This window comes from Helianthus annuus, chromosome 1 (genome assembly GCF_002127325.2).
Source record: "Helianthus annuus cultivar XRQ/B chromosome 1, HanXRQr2.0-SUNRISE, whole genome shotgun sequence".
Taxonomy (NCBI): Eukaryota; Viridiplantae; Streptophyta; class Magnoliopsida; order Asterales; family Asteraceae; genus Helianthus; species Helianthus annuus.
Window position 1 is genome coordinate 106,347,367 of NC_035433.2, and position 13,826 is coordinate 106,361,192.

Below are 13,826 nucleotides of genomic sequence, written 5' to 3' on the forward strand. Positions count from 1 at the left end.
AGACCAATGTGTGAAAAGATGGGATCGCGAGTGAGAATTTTTGAAGTTGGGACCGTTACCGGTCAATGAACAATAATTTGGATTATTAAAATCCATTATTCGGCTAACAAATAGAACATGTGTTACATATCTATGATGTTATATCAACATACTTAAAGAATCATTATTTTTTTTTTTGTTTTGAAATAAAATAGAGGAAAAAACAAAGACATTGATAATGGACCATACTTTTGAAATCCTGGACCCATCACATGGTTTGTTTGTTTGTTTCAGCGTCACCCTATCGCGCCTTCCAAGTCCGGGTCGGGCAGTTAACCAGATCCACTTCCTTATGTATACATCGTATCACTCTTGATTTCGGATCACCATCCACAACCGTAGATCTCTCGCAGGTTCGTCTCTTTTCTGCCTTTTTTTCATTTTATATAATATGCTTAATTTGTTGATGTTCCTACATTTTGCCAATTTAAATGGATCAATGCAACTTCATTCCTGATATTTACTTATAATCAGGATTCCAACGTATTTTTCTTTGTACAACACTTCATTGATTATTTATATACAAATTATTATTAAGTTTTGAATTGGCATTGAACATCTATTTTATCATGGAAATCTTTTTGTTTCAACTCTACAAGTTGATCATTAATAGATGAATAGTTAAGGGATGAGATCGGTACAAACGAGTGAAAGTATAACAGATTTTGTTGTTTCGGTACCGGCATTGGCGCAGGTTAGAAAAGGAGGGGGGGGGGGGGGGCGTGCCGACCCCCAAACTTTTCGCTCTGTAGTGTAATATGTGTGGCTTTCGTATAGAAATTTTTGGGTATATACGTGTTTGACCCCCTGGTTCTATAGAAATTTTTGGGTATATACGTTTACCCCCCCCCCCCCGGGTCGGAAATCTCAAGCTTCGCCACTGGGTACTGGTATCATTGAAAATGTTCATTGTTTAGTCAGTATCGGTTTGGTAGGGTACTGGTACTCGGCAAAAATGTTCATTTCATCCCTAATTAATGCAACTCTTGGTTTTAAAAAACGCAAGGTGTTTGGGTCTCGAAAGCCTAGGCACGAGGCATGAGGCAACATCCTACATACCCCACTTTTGACCCAGATGTGCATGTGGGGCCGCCTGAAGGCTTCGCGCCCCAAGTGCGCATTTTTAAAACCAAGGTGCATCCCCATTGCAATTTATCCGGTCCATAGTTTAGTTTTGAGTTACTGGTCTATAGCCTGATGGATTACAGAAACCGTTACCTGTAACGCTCCAAACAAAAGGTGTCATGAACAAACGCAACATTCGAAAGGAAGAGCTTCTAGAGGCCGAGGTAAAACGATTAAGAGAAGAGCTCAAGAAGGCTAATCTGGAGAAAAGCAAAATTAACTCCGAGTATGAAAAGTTAACTACAATTTGCCGATCACAAAGACAACAGTTACACACGATTAAACAAGCTCTTTCTTCTACTACCATACCTGGAATTCAACCGCAGGTGAGATATTTCTCTTGAGGTTACGGGTCGATTCAGTTTATGTTTTTTCTCTAACGGGTCAAATGTATTAATGGGCACAGGGTCCGGGATTGTTTAACAAGAGTTCGTCAAGCCCAGATCACAGCTCATGGCAGGCCTTTCCCGAAGATCACAACTCTACGCCTGTTGGAACAACCAACAGCCACCAGAACAGGTCAGTAGCCGCCAGATCTCCGATAACCTCACCCGTCATCAACTTGAACCAGTCTCAGCAGTTTGGTGGATTGGAGAGCAATGAAAGAAACATGACGTCTCAACCTCCTGGATGGGCTGCCTTCTAGTTGATCCTTCATTACTCTAGGTGTTCGTGTCGAGTTTGGTTACAATAATTGGTTTTGGCTGTTGCATTTTGAGTTCTGACTCATATGATTGATGTAGATTTGAACTTTTTAGGCAATTATCAAACGTCTCGAGCATACTAATGTGGTTATTGGTCTAATTCACTTGATGCAAGTAGAAATTAAGAACAAAATCTCTACAAATAGGCACATAGTGCTCACACGATACACTCGTTTCATGCATAATCCAACTTATTGTTGTGTAAAATTTATATCAATCCATGACCAAAAAAAAAAAAATAGTGTTATGATGACATAAACATGCTTCAATTGAAAGCGAAATTCAAACAGCTTCTGATCAGAATTTACAGCCAACTTGTATTGGCTGTAACGTGTACAAAACATGACAAAAACATGTGTTTCTTGAGTCTAAAATGTAATTCCAGGAAATATCTTTAAAACCTCACTGGAATTGCATTTTTTCGATGAAAATTGAATGTTTTATGAATTTTTCGGTATCGAAGGTTCAGGCTGCGTTTTCTGGCAGAATTTGTAGCCCATTACGAATGTCATAACTCAATTTAAGAATTGATTTATGATCTCAAATTTTTACTGTAGGTAGCTTCAGGTAATTCCAAAACCTCCAATTGGAATTTCGTCAATCGGATAAACGAGGAATTTTAAATGAATTTTTTCGTAAGCTGCAGTCAGAAGTGACGAGTCTAATTGCAGCTTAGTAAATGAATTTTTATGGATTTTTGGTAAAGAGTTAGATCTTGAAATTTTAATACAAGGCCTAACCCTCCGAGAGATATGCCACATAAAACAATCATAATTTTTGAAGACTTGTAAACAGGTAAACATGTCACCAAAAACAGCCTATTTTTCGGTGACATGAACTTGCCTAATTGATGTTAATGTTGGCTAAATGACAAGTTACAAACTAGTTATTGAATATATGGCATGCTTTGATTGATAAGTGTGTAAAAAAAGGGGTCCGTAGGGTGATGGCCATTGTATAAAATGACCAATCTAACCATCTTATGGATGTTATGATATAGTTTGACTCTAAACAAGCTAGGTGGGGGCTTGGAGAGGAACGGGTCAAACAGATCAAGGATGCGAAGAATGTTTGCGCGGACGCGAGGTAACTAAAAGCTTATACCCTTTTTATAAGACATGCATTTATTCATAGATTGTAAATATGATAAAAGCTATATCCAAAATACGTTTCCGATACGAAATAATACGGATCGGAACATATAAAATGATGAAAATCCTTGGTTAATGGAAAAAGGGATCTAATGATAAAATCCGAAATGGGTCGGATGGGCGAATTGGTAGTTAAAAACCATGTTTTGTTATGTATGTAAACGTTTGGTCATATAGGCCAAACGAGCCAATGGTGATGATAACACCATTTGGCAATATCGACTAACATTTGGTTGTCAAGTTATATGTTCACAGGATTGAACAGAAATTGAATAATTGCGTCGCTTTGGAATAGCGGCTAATAAAAGCAAGGTATAAAAATGAAACGGGTCTATATGTTGACCGGACCAGGTACGCATAAATAAGATATTAGTTACAAGAACGATTTTGGGTCAAATATTTAGTGTAAGCCCGTCATCGTAAATGAGGGGCTAAAGTTGACCAAAATGCCCTTGATGGATAAAACGGGTAAACGACCCATATGGATTGTTTAGGAACTTGCGTTATATTTATGGAATATAGGTAGATACCTTGAAGGTAGAATTTTGAAGTGTGAAAAGAAAAGAGCGGATTATAGACTAAATTGCTTAAAATTCCCTAAACGGGTCAAAAGTCTTAGTAATTCGATTTCATGCCGAGAGCTTGAAATCTCATATTTTATAAGCTCGGGTGTAGGGTTATAACTCCATATGACGGAAAATTAAATTGCGGACGAGTAGGAAAAAGAATCGCATAAAACGGACATCTTGATCAAAAGTCATGAAACTTTAAAGTTAGAATTCCTATCGAAAATCGGAGCTGGGCAAATGCAGCAACTAGCTGCAACATTCTGGAAAAAGGGAGGCGTCGCGCCGCGCGACAGGGTGGGCCTTAGGTCGTCGCGCGACGCGACGGGGTGCCAGTTGCGCGAAAATCGTTTGTTTAATCTGTTATGCATTGCGAACCCATTTAAATACGTTTTAAGCTACGTATGACTAATCTAACTCATGTTTTATGAGTTGCAGGTAAAATCCTAGTACCGGAGGACGATCAAGTTCAACAAAGAACCGAACACGTTCAAGATACAAGCTTCCGCACGGCGTTTCGTAGTCATTTTAAACGACGAACTTATTTATATTATGTTGTAAACTTTTAAGTTGTAAAAGTTTTAAATTACTCGTATTTTCTAAGGATCCTTAATCGTAATTACATGTTTATTTTCGTTATATATACGAAAACCTTTAAAATAATAACAAGGGTGTTACATTCTTCTGGTTTACAATGATTAAAAAAACATTACTAAATCTTTGGTTTGCGGATATGTTATAAAATTCTAGGTGTTAGGGCTAGGGGTCAATAAATTAACCTTTGGACGTGGTTCAAACCCGCTCACTTAAAATATCCATATTCACAACCCAATCCAACCCAACTCAACCCAACTCAACCGGCCTTAAATAAAAAGAACTAATTTTTCATTTCTTCCATTATACAACCAACCTTTCATACCCATTAACAACTCAACCCAAACAAACTTTTATTAAAAAAAATATATATTTTATATCAAAATGTGTTTTTTTAACAAAATATATTTTTAATAAAATTTATAATTGAATGTTTACAAATTTATTTTAAGAAATATTGTGTATTTAATTTTTCTTATAAGATTGTTTATAAAAAGTTATTTGAGTAATTAAATTGCTAGGGGAAGTAGTAGTTAATAAAAAATGGTGTATCAATCAAGTTTGAAGAACTGGATGAAGTTGAGCATGGTTTTAGGTCATGACCTAGGTTGCTTAACAACTTGGTCGTTGGTTTCAATTTCTTTTCTTCTTCTTTTTTTCTGATTTTAGTACGACCAATATTATTTTGTATAAGTGCCAATCAACCCAAACAAAGATCCAGGGGCGGATATAGCTAATAAATAGGGGTAGCCCCCGCTACCTCTTAACGCTCCGGTAGTAGTGTAAATTTTGGAAATATTTGACTTTTTTTATTTTTTTTTATTTCTTTACCCCCTTTTTTGAAACGGGGCCCATATAAAAATTTTCTAGATCTGTCACTGCAAAGATCAGCAACGGGGATAGTTTTACAAGTAGATCTGTCAAAAGCATAGTGTTTGATAATATGACTAACAAGGGTTGAGATCCTGTACAAACAGTGCTAATTATAAGAACCGTAAGAACAGATCTCAATCGTTAATAATTAAAATCAAGGGTTGATATTGATTATAAATAAAACCCTTATAATTAAAACTTACTACTAACAAATTATGGGTAATTTTGTAAAATTACTAGTCATTTGACCATTTTCCATTAAATACAAATTCCACCAAGGTTTTTTAAACTAAAATAACTTTTATATACTTCATTATTTAAAAAAAATATATATACCATAAAATCAAGTATTTTTTTATCTTTAATATGAGTACCATATTGTTATACCTTTTTTGTATTTATAAAAGTGATTTTTAAAAAAGTTAACAAAATGTATTTTATAATTGTGCTGATAACGTGCTGATTATGTGTTAGTTACAAAATAATACAAACAAACATCAAAAGTAGATATAATTAGCACATCTGGTGTGCTGATAATGGAGAATGATTGAGGATGTTGTGCTAATGTCGTTTATGTTGATAATGAAGAATGATTGAGGACGATGTGCTGATAATGAAGAACAATTAAGGATGTTATGCTAATTATATAGTGGTGTGCTGATTATATTTTTTTGTAATTATTTTTAATTAGTTATAAATAAATATGGTCAAAAGGTCTAAATCACCCCTAAACTAATTTTTTATTGATGGACACTTGTCAATTATGTGTTGGTTCTTACGATTCTTACAAACTTAAGTGTTTGTATTTGATCCCATTCCTGACTAACAAATAGAAGATGTGTTACATATCTATGATGTTATATCAACATACTCAAAGAATCATTATTTATTTTTTTGTTTTGAAATAAAATAGAGGAAAAAACAAAGACATTGATAATGGACCATACTTTTGAAATCCTGGACCCATCACATGGTTTGTTTGTTTGTTTCATCGTCACTCTATCGCGCCTTCCAAGTCCGGGTCGGGCAGTTAACCAGATCCACTTCCTTATGTATACATCGTCTCACTCTTGATTTCGGATCACCATCCACAACCGTAGATCTCTCGCAGGTTCGTCTCTTTTCTGCCTTATTTCATTTCATATAATATGCTTAATTTGTTGATGTTCCTACATTTTGCCAATTTAAATGGATCAATGCAACTTCATTCCTGATATTTACTTATAATCAAGATTCCAACGTATTTTTCTTTGTACAACACTTCATTGATTATTTATATACAAATTATTATTAACTTGCACTTTATCATGGAAATCTTTTTGTTTCAACTCTACAAGTTGATCATTAATGGATGAATAGTTAAGGGATGAGATCGGTACAAACGAGTATAACAGATTTTGTTGTTTCGGTACCGGCATTGGCGCAGGTTAGAAGGGGCGGGGGCACCCGACCCCCAAAACTTTTCGCTCAGTAGTGTAGTATATGTGGTTTTCGTATAGAAATGTTTGGGTATATACGTTTTTGACCCCCTGGTTCTATAGAAATTTTTGGGTATATACGTTTTCGACCCCCCCCCCCCCGGGTCGGAAATCTCAAGCTTCGCCATTGGGTACCGGTATCATTGTTTAGTCAGTATCGGTTTGGTAGGGTACTGGTACTCGGCAAAAATGTTCATTTCATCCCTAATTATTGCAACTCTTGGTTTTAAAAAACGCAAGGCGTTTGGGTCTCGAAAGCCTAGGCATGAGGCAACGTCCTACATACCCCACTTTTGACCCAGATGTGCATGTGGGGCCACCTGAAGGCTTCGCGCCCCAAGTGCGCTTTTTTAAAACCAAGGTGCATCCCCATTGCAATTTATCCGGTCCATAGTTTAGTTTTGAGTTACTGGTCTATAGCCTGATAGATTACAGAAACCGTTACCTGTAACGCTCCAAACAAAAGGTGTCATGAACAAACGCAGCATTCGAAAGGAAGAGCTTCTGGAGGCCGAGGTAAAACGATTAAGAGAAGAGCTCAACAAGGCTAATCTGGAGAAAAGCGAAATAAACTCCGAGTATGAAAAGTTAACTACAATTTGCCGATCACAAAGACAACAGTTACACACGATTAAACAAGCTCTTTCTTCTTTTACCACACCGGGAATTCAACAGCAGGTGAAATATTTCTTGAGGTTCATTAATATCTAACGGGTCAATTCGGTTTATGTTTTTTCTCTAACGGGTCAAATGTTTTAATGGGCACAGGGTCCGGGATTGTTTAACAAGAGTTCGACAAGCCCAGATCACAGCTCATGGCAGGCCTTTCCCGAAGATCACAACTCTACGCCTGTTGGAACAACCAACAGCCACCAGAACAGGTCAGTAGCTGCCAGATCTCCGGTAACCTCACCCGTCATCAACTTGAACCAGTCTCAGCGGTTTGGTGGATTGGAGAGCAATGAAAGAAACATGACGTCTCAACCTCCTGGATGGGCTGCCTTCTAGTTGATCCTTCATTACTGTAGGTGCTCTGTCGAATTTTGTTATAATAATTGGTTTTGGCTGTTGCATTTTGAGCTCTGACTCATATGATTGATGTAGATTTGAACTTTTTAGGCAATTATCAAACGTCTCGAGCATACTAATGTGATTATTGGTCTAGTTCACTTGATGCAAGTAGAAATTAAGAACAAAATCTCTACAAATAGGCACATAGTGCTCACACGATACACTCGTTTCATGCATAATCCAACTTATTGCTGTGTAAAATTTATATCAATCCATGACAAAAAAAAAAAAAAAAAAAAAAAAAAAACAGGTTGTGGAAGTTACAGTCTAAGACCAACTTACAGGAATTGAAGTCTTCCCTTAAACTCAGATTTTCAATGTATCAATGAATGGAACACCGTCATCACTGAGTTTAGCGCGATCATAGAAGCTTTGTGTATATTCACCATATGTAAATGATTTGTACAAAGCCATCGAGTCTGAGTTTATCAGTTGTTCGGCCGGCTTAATTTCAAACTTTGAATCCGGATAGCAAAACGTCACTATTGAAAACCTATCTTTCTCTCTATTTACCGCTGCTCGATGATAAGGGGCTTTGTATATTCCATTGCTCACTACCTATCAATATATATATATAAAAGTTTCAAGTCATTTGACCTTAAAACTTAACATCCTAAGTGGTACTATGTGAAAGTAAGAGTTGAGGTTACCTCCATTATGATGCCAATATTTACAACGACGCCATTGGTTATGGGTTCGACAAACACCCACTGGCCGTCTTTTAGGACTTGTAGTCCTGGGATGTTGCCACAATCAGTCAAGAGTGTGATCGCTGATATGTCAGCATGGGATGATATACCAATAACTCTTTGAGGCTCGGGACAAGGCGGGTAGCAATTCATCCTCACATCATAGCTTCCGCCTTCAAAAGCTTCAGAGAATCGTTTTGCATCGAGCCCTAATGCCATCGCGATGAACCCAATTATGGAAACTGCGATCTTCCTCATATTATGGGAGTATGTATCTAATGCTTCCCTGATTCACATAAACTCAACAGTTGTCAAAAGAGAAAAAAATGACTAGTTGGGCTTAATATCTGAATTTAGGGGTGTAAACAAGTTGAAGCTGAGCTTGGCTCGTTTAACTTACGAGAGCTCGAGCTCTATTTCTAAAGCTTGAGCTTGGCTCACGAGTAGTTTTTCAAGCTCGAGCTGGGCTCGCCTTATTTATTAACTAAGTCATATATATATATATATATATATATATATTTATGGTTATTCTTTGATGTATTATTTATTAGTTAATTCATATATATTTATAGTTATTCATTGATGCATAATTTAATTATAATATTTATATAACATTATATATATATATATATAATTTTATTATTTTATTATTTTATCATAAGTTTATATATAATAATTACTATTATATAAACATATATTTTAATATATTAAATAAAATAGGCTCACGAGACAACTCGAGCTCCATAAGTGAAGCATGGGCCCGGGATTGTTTAATAACAAACTTATTTATAGGCTTGAGCTCGGCTCGATTCTAGCTTTTATCCAGCCGATCTATAGTAGCTCGTGAACAGCTTGGCCACTAGATTTGATCATCATTCATTCATACCGGAAGCCGTGAGGCTGTTGTTTTGGCCAAAACTGTAGTTTTCGCGTTTGAGCGGGAATGGCCTTGAGGAAGATCATGTCACACCATTCCAGCTTTTGATCCTCAGAGATGACAAAGGCTTGACCATAACCTTCTAGACTTCCAGGTTGTTGAGCATAGAGCTTCTTTTCCTCGGGGGATAGGTTGAAGAAGTCTTGACTTTTGCTGTGCATAGTCTTTACAGATTCACCACCAACTTCATGACCTATTAACTGCAAGGAAGGAACAGATTATGAGATCATAGTTCAATATCAATCTAGTTGTTTATAATAAGTGGCGGACCCAGTAATTTTTACCACCGGGATTGTGTTTTTTAGTGCCCGGATGCTTCTTACTTTGACGTCTGAACTTTTAGTTCGGGTCATGTCATACATGACAACTTGTTCAACCATTAAAATTGATTAGTACTAGGAGTGAGCAGAAAAAAAAAAAAAAAAAAAAACGAACCGAAACTGAAAAAGCCGATTTAACCGAACCACACAAAAAATAAAATGAACCGAAATTTATGGTTCGGTTTTGGTTTTGGTTTTGCATTATATGAAAACCGAAAAAACCAAACCGAACAAGCCAAAAAATCATTTATTTAATGTTTGCTATATCTAGATTTAGGAATTATTAATTTTATTCTTGAATGTTTAGTATTTATAATAAGAACATTAACATGTTTTATTATCTTTAGAATGATTTATTCATTGCTTACAAGAAATAACAAAATTTAACATAAAAACCAAATGATTTTCATAGTATTATAAAATAAAAAAAATTCTTAACAAAACTTTGAAGAAACATATAAATAGATTAGAAGGTTAGGTTTATATAAACAATATTAATTAAAAAGGTTACATATATTAACATAAATGCAAACTATAAGAAACATTCTTAAATCTTAGATCATACTTTTTTTTAAAATCTTATATAGGTTTGTTCCAAAAACGGAAACGAACAGTTTTCAAATACCGAAAACCCAACCTAACCGTGCACACCCCTAATGGCTACAACGGGTTTTTTAATGTAATCATGACCTAGGAAGGGTAATATACTATTTACTCATTTACAAAGAATAACTTTGTTTTGAACACCCAATGTTTAGAATGAGTAACTAAAGTATTTAATTGAATTCGATACTCGTTTTTACCGCTTTTCGCCTTGTTGTATAGAAAGTTCAAAAATATGGAGGGCAGATCGAAGAACACTAATATACATTACGTATATCATCATACTCAAGTAAGTCCCACCAATAGCAAAGCAAAGGTAGGGTCTGAGGAGAGTAAGATGTAGACAACCTTACCTCTACCCCGTAGGAATAAAGATGCTGCTTCTAGTGAGACCCCCGGCTCGATACATTAATAAGTAAATAGTTGCAACATGTTGTTGTTGTTGTTGTTGTACTGAAACTACTAATGCACTTGATATAGAAATTAACACATGTTTCACATGACCGAAACCGATAAAAACAAACACCGTGCTGGCACCGATGCTGTTCGTACGACACCGATCAGTTCAGAGTGTCACGGTAATGGTAACGTTATTCATTAATCGTCGCAGATAGAGTTGTATACATGAAAATATTCAAAGCTGAAAACCATTAAAATGAATACAGGTACCAATACGATGTTAGTTTATCAAAAGAAAAAAACAATATAAATAAACTCATGTACCGAGATCGATGTTATTCGATTGGGTACGGTATGATAGTGATACAGTGTTAATTATTGAGCGGAAAACAATAAAAAAACATCGGTAACGATACAATTGTTGTTGTTTAGTTGGTTTCGGTTTGGTATGATAGCGGCACAACATTCGTTATCAATAAAATTTATATTGCAATTTTGAAAAAAATAAATAAACATAGAACACAAACCCATCAAACTGAAATTAACTGAACAACATCGGTACGTGTATCGATATTCGTTATATTGTTTTCGATTGATGTAAGGTTTTCTCTTTCGATTACTATAGACTACTGCGAATACCGGTACCATGACAAAACGAACAAATACCAATACATGCGGCGAACCGAAGGAAAATCTCACTAGTTATTATTATTTTTCAAAGTCAATGATGTTATACTTTTATAATTCCTAAGGGTTGCAGACTTGCAGGAAAAACATGTTTGAACTTGGACAAAATAAGATGATTAAGAAGAAGAGATGATTGACCTGAAAGATGCCCCAATATTTGCAAGCATGATGAAGCTTTTGAAGCTCAAGTTGATGAAACTGCGGGTGAAGAAGCTTGCTCATGTCTAAAATGGGCACCTGAAGTGAAGAGTCTCCGGTAGGGTAATCACAGTCACCGTCGACGTCCCTTAGGTACCTCTCCGGCACGGCGTCAAGAGATTGAGCCACGAGTTCTTTGACGCTTGCTACGGGGATTGATGATCCCAAATTACGAGTGGCCATTCCAGGTTTTTTTTTTTCTTTTCCTTTCTCTTCCCTTGTTTTCTTTCGTTAGGTAAACTCACCTGCCTTCTATTTTTGGTTACAGAGAAGCGATGTCATGCATATAAATTTTACTAGGGGCGGTTAGATGTCATTTAATCTTAAACTAATAAACAAAATTAGTTTATTGTTTGTTTTTGTCAATCATGAAACCGCCCACATGAAGCAGGGAAGCCGCCGGGGGAAGGCATCTTCTTGTCTTTTGTTATACAACTCTCATTTTGACGAAAGCTGATTTAGAGTCGATGGAGTGGGCAATCACTAGTTGAGTGTTTGAGTTATTCTCTAGCAGGGGCGGATTTAGAGCCTTTTTACGGGTTCGCAGAAACCCAGTCGATTTGGAAAAAAAACGTTTTTTTGTAGTGTAAATCTTGTATGATTTGGAAAAAAACGTTTTTTTGTAGTGTAAACCTTGTATGATTTGGAAAAAGGAACCCAGTGAATAAACTTGCTGGATCCGCCACTGTTCTCTAGTCAATAATATTGAAGAGCCAAAGAATTGAACTTAAGCCGGAGCCTGTAATCGAGGATTTGGATCTTATACAAGAGCTGAAGAATCGTCCTGCAAAACAGAAAACCGTTAGGCTCGCCGCAGAGATGGGAGCTCGCCGCAGAGATGGGAGGGCCCCTCTGCGACCACCCTCCGGCGTGAGGATAAGTATTGGTAGAGAGAGAAAGTAGAGAGAGAAAATAAGGACGAAGGTTCAGAAAATCGTACTTGGCCTTGTACTTGCGAGGGTATTTATAATGGTCAACTGAGATGACGTCATTCGTCCAGACGCACTTGGGTGTATGTCCGTCTTCGGAGATATGGGGGAACGGACATCTTTCGGGATGTTCGTTCATGCTATCGTTCGGTCCGTGCTCGCGGATCATATCCGGCTTCGGATATGTATCTTCAAATATCATGTCATATCAAGTCTTCATTCCACTCCTTATTTTGCACTCAATCACTGACAATTGTCAAACATATGAAGAGTGGTAAATAACTTTAAAAAAAATGTGATTGGTTGAAAGGGGTTGGGGCCCACCATTCACCCTCTCTCTCCCTCTTCTTCACCGAGTCGGTGAATACTCACTGCCCACACCACTTCTCTCCTCCTCCCTGCTCCCCAATTTAACCCCGGCAGCACATCATCGATCGGCAACCCCACTCCCCGAGCCCCCCCTTAGCTTACGGCGGCCTTCAAATGGCCTACACTGACTTCTTACTGTCTTACGGTGGGAATTTTTGCCAGGGCCTACCGTAGCTTACGGTAACTACCCCGACGAGCGGCGTGCTACTCCTATAGCGCTATATTTGTTAATGTAGGCAAGCTAAGTTAATGACAAATAGAGTGCATGTATGTATTCTAGCATAAACAACCTAATCATAACAAATAACATGTTTGGTGGATTGAGTGATTGGATATGTTTGTGTGAATTGTATATTTTCATAAGTAAAACATGTTACACCCAAAAGTGCGTTAAAACGTAAAATGAGTCAAGTATACTCACGATTTTGCAAAGCTTCCTTTGAAATCCCGTGAAGAGTTGGTAGGTTTGGAGGATGGAACACCAAAGTCACCCTACATAGGGGAAACGAATGTGACAAATGGCAAATAACCAGTGATTCCGTACAAACTAATCACTATTTTATTTACATAATCTCATGCATTTAGCGTAATTTAATTACGTAACTGTGTCGTAAAACAGATAACAGTGTTAGGACAAGAAAACAATGCTAAAACATATGTTGGTTTTCGTCGTATTTCGAAACCAATCAAACAATGTCCTAAAAGTGTTGGTAGAAAGTGCTGCGCGCACTATTCACGGTTACACTATTCATGCCAGCAAACCGTGAAAAAAAAAAAACGAAACAATTAAAAATGACACACGAACAACATGACTGAGTCCATATACATAAGAAAACACTAATATGAAAACATATCTTGCAAAAATATAAGACTTTCCGGTACAACGCCCTGATCACTAAAACGTCCGTTTGGCTAAAAATATGACAATTTTAACTCGTCCGAAACTATAATTAAGCATTTCTGGAACACCGGAATTATGACAATTGATGACATATACACTAAAACACATTGGGAATATCATTGTAGGGTCCAAAATTATAAGCTCCCGGTATTATATCGCCATTCATATAACTAGTCCGTTATCGACCCGAAAG

At 36.8% G+C, this 13,826-nt stretch overlaps 3 protein-coding genes across 5 annotated transcripts; 2 read left to right on the forward strand and 1 right to left on the reverse strand.

Annotated features, from left to right (window-relative positions):
- Positions 1-234: 234 nt before the first annotated feature.
- On the forward strand, positions 235-1,968 carry LOC110874845. 3 transcript variants are annotated; one of them, XM_022123234.2, is made up of 3 exons: positions 235-392; positions 1,233-1,490; positions 1,571-1,968. In XM_022123234.2, the coding sequence occupies exons 1-3, from the start codon at positions 252-254 to the stop codon at positions 1,808-1,810; spliced, it is 639 nt and encodes a 212-aa protein (XP_021978926.1). In that variant the 5' UTR covers positions 235-251; the 3' UTR covers positions 1,811-1,968. The 3 variants fall into 3 exon arrangements, with proteins under 3 accessions (XP_021978926.1, XP_021978931.1, XP_021978933.1); XM_022123239.2 differs by having other exon boundaries at positions 1,248-1,490; XM_022123241.2 differs by having other exon boundaries at positions 244-392; positions 1,279-1,490.
- A 4,039-nt stretch (positions 1,969-6,007) lies between these two features.
- On the forward strand, positions 6,008-7,665 carry LOC110874831. Its single transcript, XM_022123232.2, has 3 exons — positions 6,008-6,163; positions 6,951-7,208; positions 7,299-7,665. Exons 1-3 carry the CDS (start codon positions 6,023-6,025, stop codon positions 7,536-7,538), a joined length of 639 nt encoding a protein of 212 aa, XP_021978924.1. The 5' UTR covers positions 6,008-6,022; the 3' UTR covers positions 7,539-7,665.
- An 18-nt stretch (positions 7,666-7,683) lies between these two features.
- Positions 7,684-11,871, reverse strand: LOC110874818 (protein SRG1). The gene is made up of 4 exons (XM_022123229.2): positions 11,375-11,871; positions 9,177-9,427; positions 8,252-8,576; positions 7,684-8,159 (listed from the first exon to the last, which is right to left on the reverse strand). The coding sequence occupies exons 1-4, from the start codon at positions 11,615-11,617 to the stop codon at positions 7,908-7,910; spliced, it is 1,071 nt and encodes a 356-aa protein (XP_021978921.1). The 5' UTR covers positions 11,618-11,871; the 3' UTR covers positions 7,684-7,907.
- Positions 11,872-13,826: the final 1,955 nt, after the last annotated feature.

Coding starts and splice junctions, on each gene's coding strand:
- LOC110874831 (XM_022123232.2), top strand. CDS start 6,023: ATGGTTTGTTTGTTTGTTTCATCGTCACTCTATCGCGCCTTCCAAGTC. Junction 6,164..6,950: donor CAACCGTAGATCTCTCGCAG/GTTCGTCTCTTT, acceptor ACTGGTCTATAG/CCTGATAGATTACAGAAACC. Junction 7,209..7,298: donor CACCGGGAATTCAACAGCAG/GTGAAATATTTC, acceptor TAATGGGCACAG/GGTCCGGGATTGTTTAACAA.
- LOC110874845 (XM_022123234.2), top strand. CDS start 252: ATGGTTTGTTTGTTTGTTTCAGCGTCACCCTATCGCGCCTTCCAAGTC. Junction 393..1,232: donor CAACCGTAGATCTCTCGCAG/GTTCGTCTCTTT, acceptor ACTGGTCTATAG/CCTGATGGATTACAGAAACC. Junction 1,491..1,570: donor TACCTGGAATTCAACCGCAG/GTGAGATATTTC, acceptor TAATGGGCACAG/GGTCCGGGATTGTTTAACAA.
- LOC110874818 (XM_022123229.2), bottom strand. CDS start 11,617: ATGGCCACTCGTAATTTGGGATCATCAATCCCCGTAGCAAGCGTCAAA. Junction 9,428..11,374: donor AATATTGGGGCATCTTTCAG/GTCAATCATCTC, acceptor CCTTCCTTGCAG/TTAATAGGTCATGAAGTTGG. Junction 8,160..8,251: donor ATATTGGCATCATAATGGAG/GTAACCTCAACT, acceptor ATATATTGATAG/GTAGTGAGCAATGGAATATA.